General features: G+C 39.9%; 2 protein-coding genes across 16 annotated transcripts in view; both read right to left on the reverse strand.

The window, feature by feature from the left end:
• Positions 1 to 13,795, reverse strand: part of LOC117956612 (sodium bicarbonate cotransporter 3-like) — a 43,044-nt gene extending 29,249 nt beyond the window's left edge. For 12 of the 13 annotated variants that reach the window (XM_034891756.1, XM_034891765.1, XM_034891764.1 and 9 more), the window contains exon 1: positions 13,586 to 13,795. In XM_034891756.1, the coding sequence (XP_034747647.1) occupies positions 13,586 to 13,627 (42 nt within the window). In that variant the 5' untranslated portion in view covers positions 13,628 to 13,795. Of the gene's footprint in view, positions 1 to 6,400; positions 6,620 to 13,585 lie in introns of those variants that run through there. The other variant, XM_034891753.1, reaches the window with a different exon arrangement.
• A 6,377-nt stretch (positions 13,796 to 20,172) lies between these two features.
• eomesa (eomesodermin homolog a) lies at positions 20,173 to 24,986 on the reverse strand. Of its 3 annotated transcripts, none has more exons than XM_034892664.1 (7): positions 24,888 to 24,986; positions 23,471 to 23,792; positions 22,919 to 23,073; positions 22,093 to 22,214; positions 21,707 to 21,865; positions 21,457 to 21,518; positions 20,173 to 21,343 (listed from the first exon to the last, which is right to left on the reverse strand). In XM_034892664.1, exons 2-7 carry the CDS (start codon positions 23,584 to 23,586, stop codon positions 20,590 to 20,592), a joined length of 1,368 nt encoding a protein of 455 aa, XP_034748555.1. In that variant the 5' UTR covers positions 23,587 to 23,792; positions 24,888 to 24,986; the 3' UTR covers positions 20,173 to 20,589. The 3 variants fall into 3 exon arrangements, with proteins under 3 accessions (XP_034748555.1, XP_034748552.1, XP_034748553.1); XM_034892661.1 differs by having other exon boundaries at positions 23,471 to 24,322; positions 24,874 to 24,981; XM_034892662.1 differs by lacking the exon at positions 24,888 to 24,986 and having other exon boundaries at positions 20,173 to 20,497; positions 20,625 to 21,343; positions 23,471 to 24,425.
• Between the last annotated feature and the right edge of the window lie 1,346 nt (positions 24,987 to 26,332).

Consider the following 26,332-nt stretch of genomic DNA (forward strand, 5'->3'; position numbering starts at 1 on the left):
TACAACCCAAACCCAGTTTGGTCCAATTACCAACCTTGTTAATAGTGAGCCCCTGACTCCCTACTCTTAATTGCCAAAACATTTAAGGCAGCCACGGACACACCGTCTCCAATTACTGCGGCATGGGTGGCCAAAACAGAACTAAATGTGCTAGGAGACATTACTGTACGACAACTGATGTCACCCCAGGCCATAACCACAGAAAAAATAAAAATATATGCCGCCCCCCCCACACACACTAAAAAACAAACACACCCACTGCAGGAAATGTGTATTTCACACCTCTAATACCCTTAATACTCCCAGCTGTTCTCTAAAGCCCAGTTGAGCCCAAAGATCTGTGTCAAGACAAAACCGTTTTAGACCGGAACAGGGAAAGGTTGCAGTGGTCTGAACTGGCAACAAATTACATATCCAGCTGCAAAAATGCCTGAAAGTCAGAAGAGAGGTACCAGAAGTACAAAGAGTTGTTGCTATGGAGATGGCGTTGTGTTGCTGTTTTAGAACATTAGAGATGGCGTGCAGCAAGTATCTGAAAGTTTTAACTCGTCTCGTCACGAAACTTTGGTCTGAAACTGGGCTTAAGACAACACAGAGAAAAATCAATAGAAGTCAGTCAGGCCAGCTTGGCTCCATAGTGAGTGTGTCTTTCAACTAGGCATGATGATGTACAAAGCTTATTTTAGACACACATTAATAGGGTCTATAAACACCACAGGGTGGCAGTGAGCTAACGGTGGCTCTGCCAGGCACGCTGATAAGATGGTGTATAAGGGGTATAATATAGGTTTGTGACAGGTGAGAGTAGGATCCTATCTTACAATTTCTTTGCAGTCTGTTGGGACAGACTGCAGAATACTGTTATATTTGAATACACTTCTTAATACAATTCTGTGAATTTTAAAAATATCCAACATTCAGTCTTTTACAAAGGCAATTTAACATGATCAGACACCACATCTCACCAACTACAAATGTGCTGTTCTCCTGCCGTGTGTTGTGTACTTGATGCAACACAAGCCACAATTGGATTTTTTTTTCAGTCCCTTCAACCAATCACAGAGAGGCACTGCTGCCAAGCAGGAGACTGTGGAAACAAAAGGTGACGATGACAGCCACATACTGAAAAGATACGTGATACGTAGATGATATCAGGGCCTTATGTGTTTGAGCCCCAACATGCCAGTCACCTCCACCCGTCCACACTGAAGTTACAATTCTTTCCACTTCATTCGTTTCTGTTTAATTACTGGCTTACTACTATGAATATGTCTTCAATAGCATTCAGATTTGCACACATATCTTACCATAATCATTGTCCTGTTAGAACGCCACGTACGATGAATGATGCCATCTGTGATTGTGTCTGTGTGCACTTGTAAGCCTGTGTGTATGTATGTGTTTCTCAGTTGCTAGTGGGTTTGCATGATAATGAACCGTGTTGCTCTCTGACAGTGCCTTGATGAGGAGCAGTAATATGTCAGCTGCAGGGAGAAAAGCAGCAAGAAATGAATCTCTAGTAACTGGAGCTCTTTCACCCAAAGCACACCAAGGGCGAGTAAAACTGATTTAAGTACCGATTGTACTTGATTTCTGTATTGCAGTGTAGTGTAATGTACTATACTATAAACAACCATTTCACGTAATGTATATTTAAAACAAAGATAAAAAAGAATGAAATCGGATGTATTTTTTTATACAACTAGACCTCTGAAACCAAATTTAAATTAATTTATGGAGTAGGTCTTTGAACAGAGTTTGGCAACTGGCCGCATTTCTAATTTCCCATTTTGCTCCAATCACATGAACCAATGTTTACAAGCAGAGTGCACAAAGCTGGTGTGAAACTATTCCTACTTCCTGGGTATTGTCCTATTTTTTAAGCTTCTTAAAATACCACTTGCACAAATATGTTAGTTTTACTTTATTAACAACAGGTAATGTACCATGATCATGTATTCTCTGCTTGTTGTCGTTGTACCTGTTTATTGAAGCATGCACACGTTACAAGTTTGTTGTGCCCTCGACCTCACATTGGTTGGTACAATTTAAGAACACATGATGCAACCTGTCACATAGCTTTGTCCAAAATAACCCCCTACTCTATCACCCACAGCCCCCAGGCCAGGGAGGCAATTGGCCATTATGGCTACAGAGCACAGCTATGATTGGGCTACAGGAGCAGGGGGGACAGCAGGAGGATTTCCAACTGAGTAAAAAAAAAAAAAAAAAAAGTACTACATAGTGACATCAATAGCTGATGTTGACAGAAGGCAGATGTGTCTCTAGCTATATCTACAAAGTAAAGAAAGCCAGACTATATGTGCCTAACACCGTTTCCTGTGTGGTTCCAGAAAGATCATTTATGTCTAGTAATGACCTTTATGATGCTACACTGTTTGTTTTAAATATGCCACCAAACCTGTCTGATACTAATGAGTGATAAGCAAAGCTGCAGGTCAAATTTATGAAGTAAATCTGGCTCAATACAACTGAAAATAGACTGCTCAATAAATACCAGATAGTAATCAAGATACAAAAATAAATTGAAACGTTGAAATAAAATGTAACCATGGTATGCGCTTAATCCAGGAAACTCTGTAGGTGTAAATGTAAGCACAGTGTTTCCTGGTCTGTCAGTGGCCACTGAGACGTGTGCTGCCACACAACAAAATATTACTCATGGGATGTGCCACATTCTGCTCCACCTACCACTGACAAACCAGATACTCTAGCACGATGGGGAATTCTGATCAGAAGACCTTCAATGTCACCGGGGAACATAACGTTACATCTAGTCTGAGTTCAGCAGAACGGAAAGCATGCATGGAGTCTGGTGCGGGATAAGCCCTGTCTGGCTTTGCTCAATGCACTTTAGAGGGGGAAAATGTGCACAAGTTGAGAATGGATTCAAAATAACAAAGTGAGGTAGGCAACACCGGCAGTTGACAAGTGCCAACACTATTAATCAATCAAACTTTATTTCCGCAGCACTTTTCATACAAGTTAATGTAACACAATGCGCTTCATACAAAAACGGCATGAAATCTTTTGTTCAATTATACAGAGTAAAAAATATACAAAACATGTATCGAACGCACACGAGATATAGTTTTCTGTCACCTGGGGTGACCACCCACCCACCCACAATCAAATCATAAAGCCATAAAGTGTCCTTATTCATAATTTCTCATCTTCAATCCTACCCTTTTATCCTATTCTTTCTCACAGGGGTGTCACATGGCAATGCTTTTCACAGACAACAATAATAAAATGCGGTAAAATCTGTAGGGGTAAAAAAAAAAAAAAAAATCACTACTATCAAACACTTTTCTGTCATTGTATTCAGAACAATCATGGTATGTGAGTATTATAACAACTCTCATATGCATCCAACCAGATTAGTCAGAAAACATCAATATGAAGTCCAATACGATTTTGAAAAGATTAATGGTACAAATGACTCCAATTGCTCTTCATTTTATTTGTTCAATTGTTATGTTTTATTTTGATGTGTTGCGGTTTTAAAACTTTCAGCATTCTGTGGCTGTCTAATACTGGGGAAAAGGTCTTTGTATGACTGCTCATCAGAGACAAAGACTCACTCAATAATTAAAAACGCTGCTAATAAAGAGACATATTATGGACTCGATAGTCCAAAATGAATTCATTAATATGAATTCAAAAAAACTATTACAAAATGTTCCACCATCTATAAAAGTGTCCATGCTTTATCCAAGGAGGATAAAGGGCTGTCAAAATCCTTACTAAAAGTGTGTTATTGTATGAGGATAATCTATGCTGTTACAGCAGCTTATGTGGTAAAATCACCTATGTGTTGGGTAATATGCAGGGGTGGGATGTATGATTCACATAAACCTTTAAGAGTTAACACAAGGCTTACCATGTGTCCATCCGATAGCAAAGAAAACACTCTCATTTCAACTAACAATTGAACTCTATACAAGAATGACTAAAGAACATGAAGGTTGTGATATAATCCACATTAAATGGACATGTTCAAGTTCAAAATGTATAAAGATGTGTTTGTCATTAAGATATGAACCTAATGATGGTCCAACTCTAATGATGTGACATCACAATGGCTATCGGCCATTGCCAACCATTATCATGCATCGGACCAACCCTGAGGTTAACCTCACTTCTGTTAGGATGTTTGTGTGTGAGTAATTTAATCACTCAGTAGCCAAACACCTTGTCAGCCAACCAGACAGTAAATTGAACAGCCAGCCACACAACAGGCCTGGTTCCCTCTTATCTCAGTTTCTTGCCAGCTTTACTTCACTGGGACCGAATCCAATCAATAGAGACTGACGTAAGAGATGTGTTACATAGTGAGAGACCTGTCCCTTGTGATAACTGAAAATCTCTCGGTCTAACACTGCCAAAATGCACAATTGCATACTGCGGATGAGAAAATTTACATATATTTCCTGCCAATTAAAGGAGAATTCTGGTCGATTCCAACATTTAGCTCTGTTGTTTGTAAATTTGGAGTCAGTAGAGAGAATGACTACAACAATTGGTGCTGCCTACACAGTGTTATCCTCCTGCTAGCGTTAGCACCCAACAGGCTTAAACAGGGCAAGTTTTACACATGTTTTTAGCCTCTAAAGATGCTCGAAATGTCATAACAAGGGCCTACCCATGTGCAGTGATTCCTTCTGAGTGAACACAGTAAATCTGACTGCTGTAAATGTGAAAGTAATGTATGAAATGTGTGCTAATTCAGCTCTGTTTAGTTCCTGTGTTGATACTGTAAGGAGTGCTTTAGGACCGTCTACAAACTACAACATTGAAAAGAGATACAAACATCTTTTCAAAAATAAGCATATACTTATTTTTTAAAAGCGCTGTAGTACAACTAGCAGGAGACACGTAATAATTGAGGTAAGTAGGGAGACACTAACTTATTTAACCATTAAATTGACAGCCTGCATATTTTTGTTTTATCACTTTTCTGTAGTTTGTAGACGGCCCCTAGCTCGCTAACTGCCATCTCAACACCGGAACTAAACACAGTTGATCAATCACAACTTGTATGCCTTTCTGCCATATCTACAGCTGTCAGATTCACTGTGTTCACTAGGAAGGAATCACTTCACATGGGTTGGGTAGACACTTTTGATGACATTTTGAACAAGTTTAGAGGCTAAAAACACGTTTAAAACTTGCCCTGTTTCAGCTGGTTAGGTGCTAACTCTAGCAGGAGGATAATAATAGTGTAGGCAACACCAATTGTTTTCATTTATCTCTCCACTGGCAGCACTCCAAATTTAAACACAGAGCTACATGTTGAAATTGACCAAAATTCTCCTTTAATGTTAAATTGTGTACCAAATTAAATTAGGTCTGAAAACAGAAAGATAACAGAAACAGACGTTTGAGGGATTATAAATGGCTGCTAACGAAATAATGTACATTACGTATATGCACATGTATTACATAATTTGGGAAAGTCCTTTCAAGAAGGCAAAAACATCCATGGTGCTTAGCAAATGCTGGGGAAAGAACATAAACACAGAGATGAGAATTATATAATATGATCAGACGGCTATATTTTGCTGACTCCCCTTTCAATTATTTACCTCCCTAGAACCTCACCACAATCACAGGGCAAAACTACGAAGTCAGAAGCTTGTGTCCTGTATCAAATCTCTTCTGAGTGAAGATAGATATATATACTTTAAACTATATTAACCTAATGTTTAAACATCTGGTAAGAAATTTGATTCAGCAGAAACATTAGAAAACAAATAATGATAGGATGGATGGATGGATTGGATGTAATCAATACTTCCAAACATGCACACACTTTGCAGACAAACATTCGCACAGACACAAAGATGCCTCACAAATATTTTCCTCCTGATTTTAACAGTCCCCCTTTGCACATTGCTCTTGCTCTGATCATACAATTGTTTTACACTTTTGTCATTTTAGCTAGACTGGATGGAAAAAAATTTTTAATTTGATTTCACGTCAGTCAATAACCGTCATCTCTATTGACAGCATGCTCCTTGTTTGCATTCAGCTACCTCGGCAGACCCCTTTTCACCCTCCTCTCCCTAGCACTCCTCATCTCTCCTTTATCTTTCTTCCTGTTCTCCTTGTCCCGCTCATTCAAGCAGCCATAACTGTCTGTCGGTTTCCTCTCAATCCTGCTCCTAAAAGGCGATGAAAGAGCAGAAAGGAAACATTTCTATCTCAAGAGACATGTCCGATGAGGCATCAGCTTCTCTGTACTGACCACCTGCTACACTCATGAATACAGACCACGACACTTATCTAATCTACCGTAGATGAACCCAAGAGGGCAAACCAATATGAAACACAAACACACGATTAACACTGCACACACACACACGACCAGACGTACCTTAAGCACATGCTCCCCTTCACCCTGTCCGTCCATTTAGACTAAAACAGCCGCAAAGCAAAGGCAGCAGGGATATTAGCCAGTTCCTTGTGACAGCTATCTCTGTTGTAGAAGGTGTGTGTGAGCTAAGCGCTAACAGAGACACTGTCGCACTCGTCTGTTCCCCCTTCCTCCGCTCATCTTTTTATATAGAGAGAGGAGGAGAGAGAGGGAGTGAGCTGCTTCTGAACACACATTGCTCAGCTCTACCCTGTCAGCCCGCTCTTTGCTCAGCAGCCAATCCCACCATGCCACCATGAATATTTTGTTTGCCCAGCCAAGAGTTTAAAAAATGCACACACACACACACACACACACACACACACACACACACACACACACACACACATACACACACACACACACACACACACACACACACACACACACACACGGTTACCCCCTGAGGTATTCAGGTAAAAAAATAAAGAGCCATCCCCAACATTGATAAATAGAAATAAGCACACGTGTGAGCTTGGCATTCCCAGAGGGTGCAATGAATTGAAAAAAGGACAGATAGCGGTGTATTCATTGAGCTTCCAAAGGCCTCTGAGCCTTTGACTTTGACATTCACAATCCTCATGTCCTGAAGGTTGCACGTCTTTCAACAGCCTGTAATTTTAGAACTATGGCTTATTTGTTTTCTGTCACAAGAGTAACTGTTGCATCAGTAGGTCAAAAAGAACATTCCGGTATTCCTGACACCTAAGTATTAAATATTTTTTAATTGGAAAATTGGATCTCTGTCCAGTCCAGAGATACCCTTTGGATGATCCGTAACAGTGCCAGTCAGTTCCGAGTAGACTAACCACAAAACCATCAAGGTATTACAAGTTCTCAGAGCCCAGGGTGATGTCTTAAAATAGCTTTTTACCCAGACTAACAGTCCAAACCCTTAAATTATACAGTTTATAGTAATGGAAGACCAGAAAAAGCAGCAAAACCTCACATTTGAGAAGCTTGAACCATCAAAAGTTTGTTTTTGTTCTTGATAATTGACTTAAATCCTCTTTTAAACAACTTTTACAGAATTGTAAACTGGCAAACTGTGTAAAATCAGAATACAGTATGTGTAAGCTTGTTTCTTTTCAAAGCAATAAATATAAATAAATTATAAATCATATCCCTAGCATTAAATACATACACAGAGCTGACCAGAACAACCATTATAAACTACTGGTGTTTGCAAGAACTGCCCAATATAAAGGAACACTCCACCGTTAGTTGATATAGGGCTCATCACAGTCTCCCTTAGCTGTAGATAGGTGGGCAACTGTTTTTGTCTCAGTGCATGCATTGTTTTATTCCTGTGCAACACCTGCAGCGCATCTGCTAGTTAGCTTAGCATAGTGAATGCAATCCTATGTTGCTGGTTAGCATGTTGTGAGTAAAAGTGAGCCACCAAAAAAACAACAACAACAACAACCTAATTACTTATTGTGGCCTGCGTATTCACAACGAGTACAAATAGCAATGCAGATTAAGACTTTTGATAGCGCTACAAACCCTTGGTGTTCTCCTAATGAGCTCCATGAGGTAGTCACCTGAAACGGTTTTCACTTTACAGGTGTGCCTTGTCAGGGTTAATTAGTTAAATTTCTTGCCTTATAAATGGAGTTGGGACCATCAGTTTTGTTGTGCAGAAGTCAAGTTGATACACAACCGACAGCCCTATTGGGCAACTGTTAGAATTCATATTATGGCAAGAACCAATCAGCCTCAGTAAAGTGAAATGAGTGGCCATCATTACTTTAAGAAATGACGGTCAGGCGGTCCGGAAAATTGCAAAAACTTTGAATGTGTGTGTTTGAAAGTGCAGTCGCAAAAACCATCAAGCGCTACAACACAACTGGCTCACATGAGGACCTCTGGTGACACTGTTGGGGATTTATTCCAAATTGAAGGCATACTGAACCAACATGGCTACCACAGCATCCTGCAGCGACATGCCATCCCATCCGGTTTGCGTTTAGTTGGACCATCATTTATTTTTCAACAGGACAATGACCCCAAACACAACTCCAAGCTGTGTAACGGCTATTTGACCAAGAAGGAGAGTAATGGAGTGGTGCACCGCCACAGTCACAAGACCTAAACCAAATCGAGATGGTTTGGGGAGAGCTGGACCGCAGAGTAAAGGCAAAAGGGCCAACAAGTGCTAAGCATCTCTGGGAACTCCTTCAAGACTGTTGGGAAACCATTTCAGGTGACCACCTCTTGAAGCTCATTTCACACTTTTTTGTTAAGTACATAATTCCTTATGTGTTCATTCATAGTTTTGATGCCTTAAGTGAAAATCAACAATTTAAATAGTCATGAAAATAAAGGAAACGCATTGAGTGACAAGGTGTGTCCAAACTTTTGGCCTGCATTGTATGTACATATAAATGGATACAATTTTAACAATTTTCTTTATCTTATTCATCACTAAATTCACTTCTGGGGACATTTTGGGTGAAATGAACTGTTTAGATTTTGAACACAGACAGTAATACAAAAATCATTGCAGAATTGACAATTTGCTTTAAAGTTGCCTGAGTTGAGAAGCTCCATAAAGTGATGCGACAGCCACCTAGCGCCTGCCAGTCACGCTCTGAGACGCTGCTGTAAGTTGGAGGTCTCTCAGACCGCTCTCGTAAATAAGAGGCTTTTATTTCACACTGGACGGATCGTTTGGATAAATGTCACAACATATGTTGATCATAAGATCAACAGGAACCTGTGGGTAACTGTCTTTTTAGAGTTAAACTACACACGCATGCTTGGTTTGTCCAAAACTAAAAGTCTAAAACCTAAGAATTTAGCTTAGTATCATGGACAAAAAAAAGCAGCAAATCCTCACATTTTAGAAGCTGGACTAAGAGAATGGAAAATGTTTGCATGAAGTTGACTAAAATGATTAATCAATATCAAAAAAGTGGCATTCTTATTTTTTTTTTGTCAAATCAACTTTAATTGACTTATTTCTTCAGGTTTAACCAATGTTACCAACGTTGTATCTCTCAGTGTTTTCGCACACTGCTGGCGACACATGCCATGAAGACTGACGGCGCAGATTACAAAATGAAGAAAGAGAGCGTAAATAGTGAGTGGCTAAGAGAAGAGACAGACTGGAGAAAATTAAAGAAAGTGTCCAAAGTTTGGAATCAGTTCTAAGGTAATTAAAACAGAAACTCTGTACAGTGTGTCTAAAATGAAACTAGCTTACCACATCGTGTAAACTTGCTTTTTTCTTATACTAAAGCAAATCCTGTTCTTTTTTCCCCTAAACTCAACCGTAGTTTTCTTCTTGCTATAACACGCCAAGTGGCATGTATGTGTACGCCTGCTGTAAACAGTGTAGACATACACGTAGCACACACATAGCTCAAAACGCATTCAGATAACTGGCTAACTTGGCTTGAGACAGTTGGAGTGTATATTTACGCTAAGTAACAATGCCATGTTGAACTTCTGAAATCATCCATTTCACGAAGCGAGCCCGACAAAAGTAAATTACAAAGTCGTATGGACAATAAAATTACACCAAACACAACTACCAAAAACAAAGGCAAGAAAATAGTAGTGGTGTAGTAGTAGTAGTAGTAGTAGTAGTAGTAGTGGTGAACATGATTTGATCTAAAGAGCCAACTTGTTGACTATCCCTTCGGAAAAACAGACTGTTGCACAACATTTTCTCTCACTCTTCACGAAGAATCAGCTGATCAACAATCTACTAGCATGAGTGTAACAGAGCTGTGTGACATTACAATGAATATGAATGAAAATAGGTTGAGTATATTTGATATTTACACATAGGTCTATATACAGATCAGTCTCAGATTGAAACTTGTAGTTCTGAAAGTAAAGTTGTACAAGTTAAGGTAATGTTTATGTATGTTTAACATATGCTTTAGCATGAGGTTGTTATAGCATTTCAAGAAATATTTTCTATAAAAATAATGTACTATGGTACTTAAATGCATTAAATACATTTAGTTTTTTGAGAGACAATACTGTAAGCAATGTAGGCTATAAAATGTTGTTTTTTCCAAAAATTAACCCAAACCATATTATAGTATTAACTTGTAAATTATTGCTCTTCAATAAACAAAAAAACATTTCTTATCCAATTTCACGATTAATCAATGGAATAATCGGTAGAATACTCAATTACTAAAATAATCAATAGCTGCCGCCCTAATATCCGCTTCTCGTAAGATAAGACAGAAAGCTCTTTTTGGTGCAGGGTTGCGTGTGCACCTCCCAGTGTTTACACAGAACAAAGATTAACTTCTCAATGTCTCAGAGGCTAGACTCCCAGGTTATATCACCACCCAACAGAAAACCACCACCAACTATCGAGATTCAGACCACACTTAGCAGCACAATGGGGTTGATGAGTTGTTGTTTTTTAAAGTTTTTCTGTAATTGGATGAGCTTTCAAATCCTCTTTGTACACACGGTAGACCGATGCATAATACCATGTAGATTAGTACAATCCTGGGGATCCCGGGAATCCTGGGTCCTTTGATCTGGTGTTCTGTCTTTTACATAAATAAAAATGGACCGTTATGACATTGTTTTGAGGAAAAGAAAGACACTCTTCCCTTCCTCCATAGCTTCTTTCTAATCTAATGAGCAGCTTGAAAATGTAAATGCATTAAATTGTGTTGAGGTCAGGCACAGAGAAGTTAGAAAAGCTTGGTAACTTTTTTGCCTCCAAGTCAGAAATAAACAACAGGACAATACTAGCTGTGTCAATTTCTAATTTACATAATGTAATTTATTAATCATTGCCTTCAAAAAGCACTTAAAAGCCTGTGGACTGTTCTGTTCTGTTTAATCGCATCCTACTTTCTACAAGTACATTACATTCTCACGGAAAGTAGATTGGGTACAATATAAACAAACAGGCTCTGTTGTGTACGCCAATTAGCCTATAGCTTGGTATGGTAGGAATTATTTTTTGTTATCGTATTATCTTAATAGTATAGCTGAACAGAACACAGCAACATTAGACTGGTAAATAGCCTTATACTGTGTGATTACCCATTCAAAGCAACGTTGTACATCGAGTAAGCTTCATAAAACACTCACTAACCCTGGCAGTAAGTGCTGAGCCAATAATAGTTCTGTTCATAGACCCTACCGGCCGGATAAAGCCCTCTGTCACTAGTGGAACAGCAGGACGCAGAAATCCCTCATCTCCTGGCAAGCTGACAAACACATAGTAAAATCCAATGAAAGCTCACACTGCAGAGCCAAATTAGTATAGTCAATATAAACGGAGGTCAGAACATCAGTGACAGAAATTGTGTATTTAGTAAGCAAAATACAACAACTGGACCAAACGCAAATAAAAGGAATCATTTAAGGTTATAACCCTTCTGTTTTTCTTTCAGTGTCTTAAGATCCTCAAGCTTTCCACTGCCCAACCATCTTTCCTAATCTTTGGCCACTAAGCACTCATAGTAAAGGTTAAAGTAACAAGCAAAACACAAGCGGGGAAAGGTGTTCATCTCCAACATTGAGGCTAATGCAAGTCACAAAGCCCTCTAAGTAGCCTCTAAATGCCACAAACACAGCCTAAGATGATATCCGGTGGCATAAAGGCAGAAGAACAACAAATGCCACAACTCAATGACATTACATGGCATGTGTTCATTCTTGGTATGACTCTAAAACACTTGTTTTACATGGATAAATGAACAGAAGTCTGTGCCAAACTATAACGGCTAACTATTTTAGTTGCAGTTTGAGATCCTTATTGTTCAGGACCCTTATTTAGGCCAACTAGGACAGCTATGTTTTAATTTCAAAGTGACAACCAACAAACGTACACAAATACAAGTTACTTGTGAAAACCAGATTCATCTATTTGAAACATGCACTCTAGCTGAATATCCCACTCAAAGGTTAACAATGGTATGTATTTGGGGAAGTGCATTTCGATGGGTAAATAGCTAAGTAGCCCAGAGACTTTATTTGGCATCAAGGAGTTGAATGTCTGCCTTGAGGGTCCTGTGTCACAGTGAATGCATTGACTGCCATGCTTGGGGAAGAACTCCTTTCCATTGGGAAGACAGGGTCAGGTTTCCTCTCACACACACACACACACACACACACACACAGTAGTGGTCAACCCTACACCAGCATTGATGTCAGACAGTCAGCAGGCATTTTTAAACTTAGCTCAAACTGAAACCAGTTTCTTTTTTGGGCTTGTTAACACTGCTGTATGTTTGATGCTCATCATCCCATCTGTGACTGTAAAGTTACACCCAACAGACAGGATGTGGGTCTACTCTCACCCACAATTCACTTAAAATATCACATTGAAGAGTTTTGTGGATGTAACCTACACTTCACTTGTCTGATATTGCTCATAAGAATTTATTTTCCAGTTTCAGCTGTTATCCCTCTCTAGTGGCACAATGATTTTACACAGTAAGATTTGCAGCATTTCCTGACTTGGAAATGTCTTACAAGTAGGCTGATCTATTTTGGGCGCATTTCATATGCACATTAGCCTTTTGTATGTGTAAATGTACCAGCAGATCTAATCATCTGACTAGCTGGGACACATATTATCACGTAACGGACGTGTGGACCTGTTGAAGAAGGTGAGGGGGAAATGCTACAAGCAGTTAAAGCTATGTAACGTTATTTATTACAAAATAACTATTGTCAGATTTACTCAGGCAACACCAAATGCTTATATTTAGTTATGTGTAACTTACGTTGTAGTTTATCAAAGTGCGTAGACAAACAGCAAACAGGAAATCTAATATTTTAACTAACTACGGTTAATAACGTAATAACTTCACTGAAAAGGCTCGTGCCGGCTAACGTTATCGTACTGAAAACGAGTGAAGATGAGCTAAAAACATCTGGGCAGGGAAACACATTTCTATAAAACATGTTTGAATGAACGCATTTGCTGACTTTAACGAGAGACCTTAACACAACTTGTACCACTGCCACGTGTCAGAATAAAAAAAACAGCCGGCTAACAATAGTAGCCGCCGGATGGTGCCTCACTAAATCTGACTCCCAAGCATCACTAGTAATTCTGCGACTGCTTGGCAAACAAGGAGCAAACACGGACAAAGAGCCACACAAATTTGATGGTAGCTAACGGTTAACTGATGGGCGGGTACTTACTGCTCTCAAAAGAGGCCTCATTTGTTCCGAAGGTTCGTCCATTTCACCTGCCCCCGGTCTTCTTTCCACCGTTAGCTCTTTTATTTTTAACAGTTGATTTAGAGATGCCGGTGACACTTGTGTGAACTGTGAAGACTGGCTGGCCTGTCCTGTGTGCTTTCCTGAACTACCCGGTAAGGAAACGCCTCTAAAATGATTGACAGTAATTGATTGCCAATTCACGTTCAATACCCGTCGTTCACAGCCAATCAAATCCAAATACGTAATGATGAGGGCGGGGGCTATTTTCCTTGTCCAGCGAGCTTCTTTTTTCTTCTATTTTTTTTAGCTCCGTTAAACCTGCTGCGACTGCTTGTGCTTCTAATCATATCAAATGTAAGTTGTACAAACGAGAATTGTTAGAATACATACATCTTTATTTGATGATTTATATCTAAACTAACCCATACAGGAACAGATTACACATCAAATTTTTTTTTAATGTATTACATTTTAATGTTTAATTTTAAAACGTGTAGCCTATCTTTAATAATCAAGAGTATTAGTGTGTACTACAAATATGTTCATTGTGACCTAAAGTTGTTCACTTTAACTGTAGGGAAATCACAAATGTTTGATGACAGGACAAATGAGAGTAATGTAATAAGTTTGATAATGGCTTAGCATTCGCACACCAGATTTAAAAAAAGAAAAAAAGAAAAAGGGTTTAGGGTAGGTCACTTATTGTGATAAATAATAACATGGCCTATGCCTGCACATTCTAGTATATTGGGAATACATTAACATTAACATCGATGTGGGCTATTTAAGATGTCAATTTTTTTTTAAATGACAAAAAGCTAAATCTTTGTCTTGAGTTGGAGGTCAACAATCACTATCTTTTCATCTGTGGGGATTGTGTTGGTTTAGTAACCTGATTATTAAAACTACATCCTTCTTTTTATCCTACACTCTCTTGACATAGGCTTATCATTCATCTTCCATAAAACATCATAATTTATCGTGCATTATAATTTGATACTGTGTAATAATTCATTTTCACCAGCAGATGGCAATGCTGTATCAGCCATTTCTCTCACGTAAAACAGCAATTGGCTGCCTGAAATGTACACATTTAATTCAGTCGTTAGAGGTAATACTTTCAGTTCTCTTTTATTCTTTATTATTATGTATATGTCTTTTAGGCTACATAACTGATCAAGTCAAATCCCCCTAGACACCTAACTGACTTTTCAAACTATCACAAAATGCTTGATGGATCACAAAGAAACATTTAGACATAAGAATGCATTTTGTGCCTTGGTTTGCATTTGGTTAGGTTTTGTTGGTGTGGATACATGATGGAATGCTCTTTGGCTTTGAAATTACCTTTAATGTTCTAGACAAGGAAGCAACTGTAGGACAACCTTTCTTCCAGAGCTATGGAGTTTAGCACATACTTAAAAAAATAAAAAGATAACTTATGCCATAATTACAGTGAACACTCTTAGTCACTAGCATTATTTCAAAATCCCTTTGTGATCATGTCATACATTGCATTGCATGGGTGTACAATTAGAATAGAAATAAGGCAGGTGCAAACAGCAAAAGTAGTCTGTTCTTTTAGAAGATGGGTGTTTTCCTCTAAATAGAGCCCGCTCCTCACCCACCAATCAACCTCCGGCATAATCACGCAGCAGCTCAGAAATAGAACTGCGAGGTGGGAGATCAAACTATCACCTCTTAATTGTACCCCAAGTCTTAAAGATGCTGAGAGCCCATTAGCGCACAAAGAAGAGTGCTGTGTACTGCTCCTGAAACATGCATCTGCATAATGCAGCTGGGAGATGAGTCAGAAGTTAGACAAGTGGAAGAAGCACCACACTGACATCCACCTGTGCTGGGACTCACGTAAAGAGATGCAGACTGTAAGGTGTGGGGACGATGAGAAAGAAAGTTCTCTCTTTTAAAGCTTTAGAGAGAGAGAAAAAATAAGTAGAATGAGTGTAGATGTACTGAACTTGTAGTGGAAGAATTACAACCCTTGTCTCCTAATTTTAAATGTAATATCCAGAAGTAAAGGCTGCAGAACTTATAGAATATGTGCAAAGGTTGCACATATATTTTTCATTAAGCTTTGAGCAGCAAGAGGCGACAGGTTGGAGAGAGTAACATGTAAGGCGCTAGCCACCAAATGAATATTGACTGTGTCATGTTTTTTCCCAAAAACTGTAGAAATTATGAGTCCCTCTTTCCCAGAAGGTTTAGTAAATTACTTTTTTTTCTCCAGTGGTGAGGCCTTCTGAACGTGTCAGGAGAGAAAGAAGAGAATGTACAATTCCCAAATCTGTTGGAGCTCTCCATCAAAGTGCCAATGCATTGATTTTGACCACAGATCTTTTCCATGTGGCTGCCTCTGCACGCCTTACCCAAAACATTGCTCTCAAGACTAGGGTCTTGGGGGAGCCTTAGTGCCCCTGAATCCTGTTCAACTCCTCTGGGACACTCAGAGGAGGGGGTAGTAGAGGCCAGTGACCAGCATGGTGTACCCAAATCGACTCAAGGATGGGTAGATGGTGGGAGGGGTAGGTTGGGGTGTTGGTAAATGGTTGTGGTGGTCAGAAGGGGAAGGTGGGAAGGGGAAAAGAAGGGGGGGGGGGGGGGTCCGGCCTGTTGAGGTGCGTCCCACTGCCCTCCAGAGGGAACACAGGGGTTTGAAATCAATGTGCTGTTAAGTGCAGCTTAGCCGTGGGATACTCTCTCCAACATTATCCATGCACCATTGAGCAAGGGCCTTGCCTGCGCTGCACATGCCGTCTGAGGGCACCGCGCCTCCAGTTCCTCTCACCTCCATGCTTTCTGCCAACACTCAACGCCCCTCTCCAAACAGTTGTGGCCCTGCTAACTTGAGACTCATCTCACACCAGGGTCTCACTCCAGCAGACCTGTGAGCATTACACCCGGATTGTAGTGCCCCCAACCCACCTCCCTCCCATTTACTGCTGATTAACCAGATCCAAAGCCGGCAGTGAGACCAATAAAGCATTGTTGTGTACATAGACACCTGGGCCGAGCTAAAAGGAGAGCATGTTAGTATCATTAGGACTGTCAAAGCCCATGACCTCCACTAACAATACAAAGAACATACGTTCATTACACATAAAAAAAAAAATAGGACATGATATGCCAGACGATCATGCACAGTAAATGTAATCTTGGGTTGGGCTTAATAGCTATACAATATAATACAATACAATATAATACAATACACTGGATCTGGTTCCTAGCTTTGGTGTGGGCATGTGTGTGCATCCAGTGTCCATCGTTTTTTACAAATAAATATACTGGATCTGACTAATGACATTAACCTCAAGATATTTAAGAAAGTCTTTGTAAAATAAAAGTGATTAACTAGATCATGAGTGAATGCATCACAAAACAACCGAATGAGACTCAGGCGTCCCTGAGGAATAATTCTACAGTAATTCTTACTGGCTTGATAACCATTTAACAGATGTGACATTTATCAACACATCAAAAGGGGAAATATAGTGTGAAGAGGACACATAATCGTCACCGTCTCACTCTTGCTTGTCTGTAGGTTACTTTTTAAAAGGGGCGTCTAAAAAATCTTGACCCAGACACACATCTGCCTGTGGCTGTATTTAGTCAGTGAGAGCAATAATAGTGTGTGACTGAAGGTGAGGAAACAGCCTCAGGCCTTCATCTGTGTTTAGATGTCAGCCCTCCTTGGGTACAATGTCTCCATAGCCTCCTTGGCCCTTCTTACATGAACTCTCAACGTGGTCACCAATGGACCGCTTGAGGGAAGGGCACAGACACGCGACTGTTCACACACATGAAACAAGACGAAGTTTAACTAATACGCTTTGAATTCTACTAGCACTGGTGGGTCCTCCTAGGCCTTTGTATTACTGACACTACAGCAAAACTCGGTCAGTTACTGAGATTGTAGCTAGTAATGTTAACACCAATAGTATAGCACAGTAGTCAATTCTTCTAGTCAGGTCTTAACCAAATGTGCATAACAAGTCAACATGGTCTGAATTTGTGGTAGCATGCGGAAGAAGTGTCTATTGATTACTGTACTTCTTGCATGAATGATTGAGAAAGACACAATCTATCGACTTGTTGCTCGTTTTTCTTTGCAGTTGTTGGAAGCTCCCATAAATCCTCTGTTATTGAGCTGTGGAACATTCATCAAATAAATAACAAGAGGATGTTTACAGAGCCCCAGTGGAGACTGTGGACAATACTTGTAGTTTAGATAGTCATGCTGTCGTTGTCCAATGTCAATGCCAACATACATTTGACAAAGCAGTCGAACAGGTGGATGATGCACAGTTGGTGACAGTGGTTGCACCGTTAAAACGGACGTGTTTTGGTCCGTTGTGTGTGAGATATGTGTGGGAAAACAAATTCCAGCAATGGTACGTTTACGTTTTCCAATGACTAATGCCCCTGCAAATTCAGTGCAAAGCATCAAAATTGTGTTGACATAAAAGCTCCCAAAAAGTTACTTTGGGTATTCTTACTGAGAGATTTATGCCATTTCCACTACACTATAAGTCAGCCATGGGTTATAAGTTAAGGGTGTGTAAAATTCTTATTGTTTTCCCCTCGATAGTCAGTGTATCAAATATATCACATCTCTGCAGCTCTCTTTTCTACTTCCTGTAGTTGCTGTAGTAGTCCAGTCCAAACTTGACAGTTTTCACAACCACTGATGAGCAGAGGTCAAGACAACATGAAAAGGAGAAGAAAAACATCATCAGATGCTCTAAAATACAATTTGCTGACAGGCACAAGTGCAAACATTTATATTCTCCAGACTCAAACCCCCCTAAGAGCCTTTTTCTTACAGCTTTCCTGAGAGGCCAGGGCAATCGAGCACTCTACCTTGTTAGGAGGTGTTAATTGGAGTTAGTCAGACTCCTCACTTTGTCAAGGAGTCTGTCAACAGAATTAATTAGAATCTGAGTATGTAAATCAATTCAAATTGGGATGCTTATGGCAGAGGATTTGATATATTTTCACCAAGGAAAAACAGGTGCTGAAATGACATGAGCCAAGTAGTGTCTGTGTGAATATTATGACTTCTCTTTTCATGGATTTTAACTCGACTAGTCCACTTTTGGAGAGGCGTATAAATAGAGGTGTTGAGCTGTACATTGCTCTTAGTTGGATGGTTAATGGATCATTTTACCATTTAGCATGTTTTTATTTTTTCTAAGTACACAGTTGCATTACCTAGGTAAATGACAAAATGTGTAAAAAATAAAGAAAAAATGCCATGGCAACAACAGAAGGAGTAGCAGGACTATGCACTTTTGTGTGCTTTTCACCTTATTGAGTCTATGTTGTGATTCATGTAAGACGTGTAAATCTCATATTTAAATCACACTTCATGCACTTGAATTGTGAGCTTTGTAACCTTGTTGCTCTTATTTGTAGTTTGAAAGGATTGCTCAGCTTTTTTGTGGAGAAAAACAAGAGATGTTCCTCCGATAATGCCTAAAACGCTAGTACTGGCATCAGGAAATACTGGAGTTTATGCACCGATCCGATACCACATGATAAAGCCCTAAAGAAAATATACGTTAAAGTAGTTTATTTATGTTCTTCCTCCGTTATAACTGACTGTCAAACTGCATAATAAAAGAAACTTCTGTGGCGTTCATTGTTTGAGAGTTCAACTTGAGCCAGACTGACAACAAAGATAGAAATCATATCACATCCATACAGTGATAGATGGATACAGTTGTTGAAACAATAATAAAATATATGACACTGGTATCGGATCCGTACTCATTATTGGCCGATGTGCAAGTTCAGGTTATACGAGGAAAGCAAAAAATGTTATCAGACCATATCTAATAAAAACCTCTGGCTCTGAGAATTCCTGCTTTATGTTTCAAGGAGCAAGAGAACATGAAAACTAAGTGCTTACCGACTGTGGCCTTAAAAAAGAAATGGCCTTTCAGACATTTTCTGTGCGTGTGATTATTTGTATTTCTGATACCTAAGAAGTGTAGGCATATAAAAATAGTCTGTACAATTTTAGACTAAATATGCTTTATTAGTGAAAATGGACAACACACTTTTCTTATGGAAATGAAATTTGCAAAGTAACTAGAAATTAAATCCTGATTTCAGTTAGTCTCACATTGTTTACAGAAGAAATAATTATTGAATAGGCTATTTAAAAATACCTTATTTTTATTACAAGATTAAACTGGCTATAAATTATTGCCACGCAACCACCTTTGAACCATTTTATTCAGATGCCACATGGATTTTATACCTTTTATACCACTTGTTGCAATGTCAACCAGTAGGAGGCCCAAATTCATGGGCTCTATAACAAGCCACAAAACAAAGTAGGATCATAGGTCCCCCCCCAGTCATACTCACATTCACTGTATAACACACTTTATTTAGATTTATCTATCAGATCTAAATATTTCAGTTTAGTTTCAGCAGCTATTGAACATATTTTACAGGCGATCAAGGGAGATTATCTTAAGATCTATAAATGCCCCGTCTTAATGTCCCATAGCCATAATAAATAAAATCAAACAGAGAAAGACATTTGGACAGTGCTTTGTGAAAAGCGGTTTTATTATCCATTGAATAACACCTCCATTAAGAGACAATTTGTACAAGATACATCACATTCTAAAGTGCACGAATACTGTACAACGAAAATGACTTAAATACGCAGGGGGGGAGAAAAAAAAAAAAAAACATTTGTAAAAAATAAAAGTTGTAAAAAATAAATGAATTAAAAGGAACATGCATTATTCAAAACAACGATCACTATGCATGTTTCTGCTCAGTGTATGTGAGAGGGGCTGGCCTGGGAAAATAACCTTGTGCAGCTTTGCTTGGGGGAACACTAAGCTTTGGCACCTTTAGAGAGAAGAGAAAAAAGACATTAACAAGGAATGGAGAGCACTCAGCAATAAACAAAAGAATTATATTCAGTTTCAATAAATACAGTCTTAGGGGCTTGTGTAGAATGCATAATAACCCATGCCTTTTGGGTTGTCCTTGTTGTACTCTTCTGTGGTCAAGTCCTCACACTTGATGGTTGGGGAGTTCTCTGTGCTTGAGCCCCCAGGGGACATCCTGCGCCTCTTGCATACCACAGAGTACACCCCAGAATCGCTAGAGTCCACCGATTTCAGTGAGTGGGACGTCTCGATCCAGGTAGAGGCTGGCGCTGCGTTCTCCTCGGGTAGCTTGTCTTTAGTAGCCCCCAGCTGGTCCTCTGCGAAGGCTGGTGGGCTTGGACGAGGGGACCAGGGCAGGCCCGTGGTCATTTTGCGCTGGTAGGAGCTTCTGGTGCCCCAGCCTGCTGCCATGGAGGCAAAGGCCGAGTCTGGGTAGTAGCTGAGGGCGTGGGATGTCTGCAGGGAGAGGGGCTTGATGCCGTAGGACAGCAGACTACTGGTGGAATAGTCATTTTCATAGGACAGATCCAGCTTGTTGGAGCCTGGCTGCTGGACAGGGGGGACAAACCAGCGCTGGGCAGAAGCTGCAGCGCTGACGTCCTCGCTCTGTGGGGAGAGAAGGCTGTTGGTTTGGGGGACGGCCCGTTCACTGGTGTAAAAGCGGTTCTGAGGCAGGTTGTTGACAAACTGGTCCTGAAAGAAAGGCTGCATGGTGTAGCGGGCCCCGGGCACAATTTGGGTGGAGCGAGGGGAGTCTGTAGGGGACGGAGTCAACCTGTCACTGTCTGGGGCTGTGTACATCCTGTTTAATAAATGGAGAGAGAACAAAAAATGAATGTGTTGCCGAAGACAATGTAACGTCCGGGACGTGCATCAAACAGATCAACCACAGTGCTAAAAGTGCCATTCACTTACGAGTCATAGTTGTCCCGGAAGCCTTTCGCAAAGGGGTTGTGATCTATCTTCAGCTGTGTGATCTGAAACCAAATAAATAAATAAATAAATAAATAAAGCATAAAGAATGTGCATCTTAAGGCAAGCAAATGCACTGTGTGACTAAAGAGCAATATTAAAGAATGACATTTTTAGTTTGTGAAATTCATGATAATATAATTCAAATTAGTTGTGTCTAAATAAAAATCAAAACTATTCTTCAAATGCTTACATCTGTGTTCTGGTAAGCGGTGACGGCTATAAACTGGTTCTCAGGGAAGGTGAAGGTTTGAGTTCTGGCCTCGTTGCTCATGTCCTCCACTCCGTCTTCTGTCACTTCCACAATGTGCAGTCGCGGTTGGTATTTATGAAGCGACTGCAAGACTATCATCTGCAGAGGAGGAAGGACAACGCTGGAGATTTCAAAACAGGCTTTATAAATACATTTGTATTCTTTATCAAAAACAAAATTATTTAAAAAAAAATATGACAATCACACTTGAAAAGTTACAATATCCAAATCAGTTTCAGTAAATACAAATCAGAAACAACATGGACAACAGTGGTCCACTTGGGAAATAGGGAGTTTATGCATATCAGATCAATAGTGTAACCAACCTGTGTGTTGTTGTTGTTAGCCCCTTTGTTGTTGGTCAGCTTCAACTTGCCAAAAGAGATTTCTTGCCTCATCCAGTGAGCCCCAGTGTTTGGAGACTCGGGATGAACATACATTTTGTTACCTACAATTGAAATAACAGTTTTTCAAAACAGAAAAGGAAAATCCATGTGTTTGTGCAAACTATGTTGTCCCATTCATATCCTGACATTATTTAACACATCCGATCATTTGATTTTCAAAATTTTAAGGCAAAATTAAATTAAAATACATAATTGTATTTATCATTTTAATGAAAACAAATAAAATGATAGATTAGATTAGAGGAGGTCTAATGGAATTTATTGAAATTAATTTTTTAAGTTTTGTTTTGAAAGATGCTTATTTTCCTTCTAATTATTTTATTTAATTCCAAAATGATCAAATGAATGAATCATTTATGCATGTATTTAAAGCTATAACTCTTTAGATTATCAGTCATTTGAAAAAGGCATATTTGACCCAATAATTTCACACTTCAACTGGTTCCCCGAGATGACATGACAGTCCAAAGAAAATTAGTACTGAAGAGCTTAAATTATTGCAGTTAAAGAGACGAAATCGCAACCTGTCAAAACATGTTGCTGCAATTTAAAAGAAAAACTCTTTATTTCCAAAACAGTCTTCAACTTTAACACCCAGATCAGCAGGGTGTTACGACTAAATGCAACATTGCTCCATTATTTCGAACTATTGTTTTTTTCCAAGAGGGCTTTTTATAAAAAAAATAAACTAAAACAAATACAAATTTGCCAGAGTCTAATGATTTGTGTTCATTCTCCAACTCACCTTGCATATTATTGTCTGCTTTTCCACAAGTGACCCACTTTCCTCCCTGAAAGCGCCAGTGATTCGGGTCAGCCAAAATAACTTCTACAAAGACATTGTAATGGGCCGTGAGGTTGAGTCCAGTGATGTTGAAACTGAGGAATGGGAACATCCGTCTGAAAATTAAAAATAAAAACAGGAATCATTAACAGCTGTGCTCATACAACGTCTTAAACTAAACTGTGGCGTTTGGCATAATGCTTTACTGATATTGAAGTTGAAATCAATGTGATTATTGTCATGTTTAGCCTGTTGTGTTCACTGCGCATTTACAATTTACTAGAAACGAAATCTTGCAATGTGAAGTTAAACAAAAGGATGCGTAAAATGAAGAGATGGGTCGTGTGCGTAAAACTTTGCTCATTTGTAAAACTTGGACTGTAAAAATTAGACCGGTATCTTGAGAAAAAGTCCTTTCAAGCCAACTGGAAATATAAAAACGAATTTGACATTCTGCACATGACTGCCGTGTGTCCCTGGGCCTTTAGCGCCTCCGTCTGCGCATCTGCTTACCTGCCCTGTTTGGTGATGATCATCTCGGTCTGGTGCCGGTGGAATTTCAGCCACAGAGGCCGGTTGCACAGATAGACCTGCGCTCTGGCTCCGGCGGCCGACCCCGGCAGAGACATGGAGCCAATACCCGTCCCTGTCCCGGGATAGGAGGGGTACAAACAGCCCGGACCCTGGCTGAACTGGTACCCTCCGCTGCTAAACTGGCTCCGACCGGTGCACACGGACGAGGAGGAGAAGCCTGTTGGAGGCAGGACGGATCCGTAATGAAGTGAAGCCGGGTACCTGGAGCTGCTGGACCCCGTGTACACCGAGCCGGTCTGTCCTGCGTAGGGAAAGAGAGAACAGGGACTTGCCATGTCGGAACTCGCCTGGGATGACGAGATGAAGTATCTGTCAGAGCCAAGTTCGTCTATGTTGTAACGCCGACCGATCGTCAACTCGTCCTCGCCGAGCACCGGGGAGCCTTTCCTCCCATCGGGCCCGGTTTTAGTGAAAGTGTCCCCCTCTCCCTCACCCAGCATCCCGTTTCCCACCGCGCTCAGGTATTTCTTAGGGGCGCTGCTAGAATCTGATTCTGTCCGGTCGACTTCTTGATAGTCAAGCTGCGATGCTGGCCTCGGGCTGTTGTTGGCACTGTCCGACGAAGAAAGATTGTAAAAGGTCTTGGGCAAATTGATGCTGGCGCTGGGAAGGATGTTCTCTAACTGCATTGTTTAGATCTTCTTGTGAGTTTCAAGAGTTCTGGAGAGAGTGAATCTCAGCCAAGGAGGCGACAAAACCACCGGCGCCCTGAGTTTTTCGTTCTCTGCACGCCTCCCTCCCTTACGAATGATGGAAGGAGGTTAAACCTTCCTCAACTACGGATTCTCAGATCAGATTATGGGCTGGACATGAGATGTTCAGCGGCTCTTATAAGATGTAGTTCTCCACACACCCAAGTGATTGTAAGCGTGAGGGGAGGAGCTTTTGGAGGAGCATGCGGGGGCAGCAGCCCTCTCCATAGCCAATGGTCGCACTACTCTAATTCAATTAGAAAGCGCCTGGTTGAAATAAAATCAAGGGGAAATCTATCATGGAGTGTTGTTAAGTTTATTTTTGCTCCTATATCCCGAGTATAGACTTAATCAAAGTGCCATTCCCTCCAAGCAGCACACATATTCTATTTTATATATTCAAGGGCAAAGGATTTTTCAGTTTATTGTCAAATATGAGTGAAACATAATTTCTGGGGCTAAAACAACAAGTACTAGTACTTCTTTCCATTTTACTCAAAGGCTGAAATGAACAAAATGAATCGCACTTCACGTGTCCTAACGCGCACGCACAATCACCTCTAAACTTTCAGCTTCGGCTGCAAGTCATCACATTCATCAAAATACACAAGATATGGCTCGTCAGATTACTTCCACGCCCTCACCTAAGAAGACTTATCTTCGATGAACAGCAGCAAACCCAGAGAAATGTCCCCCCTGCAAACACTCGTAAAAAAAAAAAAAAATCACATGTGCACCTTATTTCCCATAATTGGCCTCCGTCGCCTCTTCTACTTCCCTGTCTTCAGTCTTGGCTCCAATAAATCTATCCACCGTCAAAACTGACTGAAAAGGAATATCTGATATAAAAAAAACAGGCTTTTGAAAATATATAATCTAGGCTACAGTATATATTTTATTGGTCTCTATTTAAGGAAAAATAAAAATTCGAGTGTTGCAGACAAGCTTTCCTTCTCCTTTTCTCAGGGCATAAATAGGCTTCATTTTTGTTGCTGGGGCTTTATTTCCATTCAAAAACTGTTAAAAATTAAAAAGAAATAGAACGCCTTGATTTTATTTTTTCTTATTAATTTTGGAGTTTGTGTTTTTTAATCCAACCGTTTAATTATTGTTAAATTGGTCACTAATTGACACGGAACAAATTTTCTTTTTCCTTTTTACAAATGACCATATTAGTGATGATATTAAAAGTGAGTAATTAGATATTCGGGAAAAAATGATTGATAACCCTAATTTCATTTACGTTATAATAACAAATATTACACCGTTCAAAATAGGTTCAGTAGATTTGGAATATTTAAATGCAATTTCGTAATAATAGGCTACATAATGGGGATGAGCTTTCTTAAAGCAGACAAAAAATGTTATTTATTTTTTGCATTTAAAGTAACGCAGGGGTTAAAAAAGGTAAACTACCGTGTTTAAGTGGTGGCAAATCTCCATTATATTAAGTCACTGAAATTCCAACAGAGAAAGGATGCAACGGTGCACAAGTCTGAATGCATACCGAAGAAGTGATGAAAATAACAATTAAAGGAAAATCATTATAGTTGTTAAGTAATAGCTTAATTAAAAATAGAAATTGCTGGAAATAAAACATTACAGAACATAAAGTCATTTAGAATTTTCCATTTGTCTGTCCGACTGCACACACACACACACACACACATACACACACACACACACACACACACACACACACACACACACACACACACACACACACAAACACACACTGAAGGAGCGAGTGAAAAAAATTGAAAGCTCCCGAAGCCAAAACTAATCAAAGAAACATGGTGCACTGCAAACGTCGCTCAGACGGCCCCCAGAACCAATAATAAAGGGGTTTGTCAGCAGTGACACGGGGACAGCGCTCTCTAGTGACCGATCAGGATAACTGGGTAACTTTCCCATTTTTGTTTAAATATTGAAGTAAGTCAACACTGTAAGAATGCTGCATGCAGGCCGTCAACTCTCACTTTTTCCGCTTGTATTTCACTTTACATCATCTTCATCTGCCGTGAACTCAGCTTGTGCCTGTGCTTGCGTGTGTGTGTGTGTGTGTGTGTGTGGGCGGGGTGGGGGGGGG

The sequence above is a fragment of the Etheostoma cragini genome, chromosome 14 (assembly GCF_013103735.1).
Source record: "Etheostoma cragini isolate CJK2018 chromosome 14, CSU_Ecrag_1.0, whole genome shotgun sequence".
NCBI classification, from domain to species: Eukaryota; Metazoa; Chordata; class Actinopteri; order Perciformes; family Percidae; genus Etheostoma; species Etheostoma cragini.

Bases quoted from the DNA above. Each gene is read 5' to 3' on its own strand.
- eomesa (XM_034892661.1), bottom strand. From the start codon at position 24,180: ATGCAGTTAGAGAACATCCTTCCCAGCGCCAGCATCAATTTGCCCAAG. The intron at 21,866-22,092 runs GTTGGTTACACT...CCTCCTCTGCAG, and splicing joins CTAACAACAACAACACACAG to ATGATAGTCTTGCAGTCGCT. The intron at 21,344-21,456 runs GTAAGTGAATGG...TTTATTAAACAG, and splicing joins TTCCGGGACAACTATGACTC to GATGTACACAGCCCCAGACA.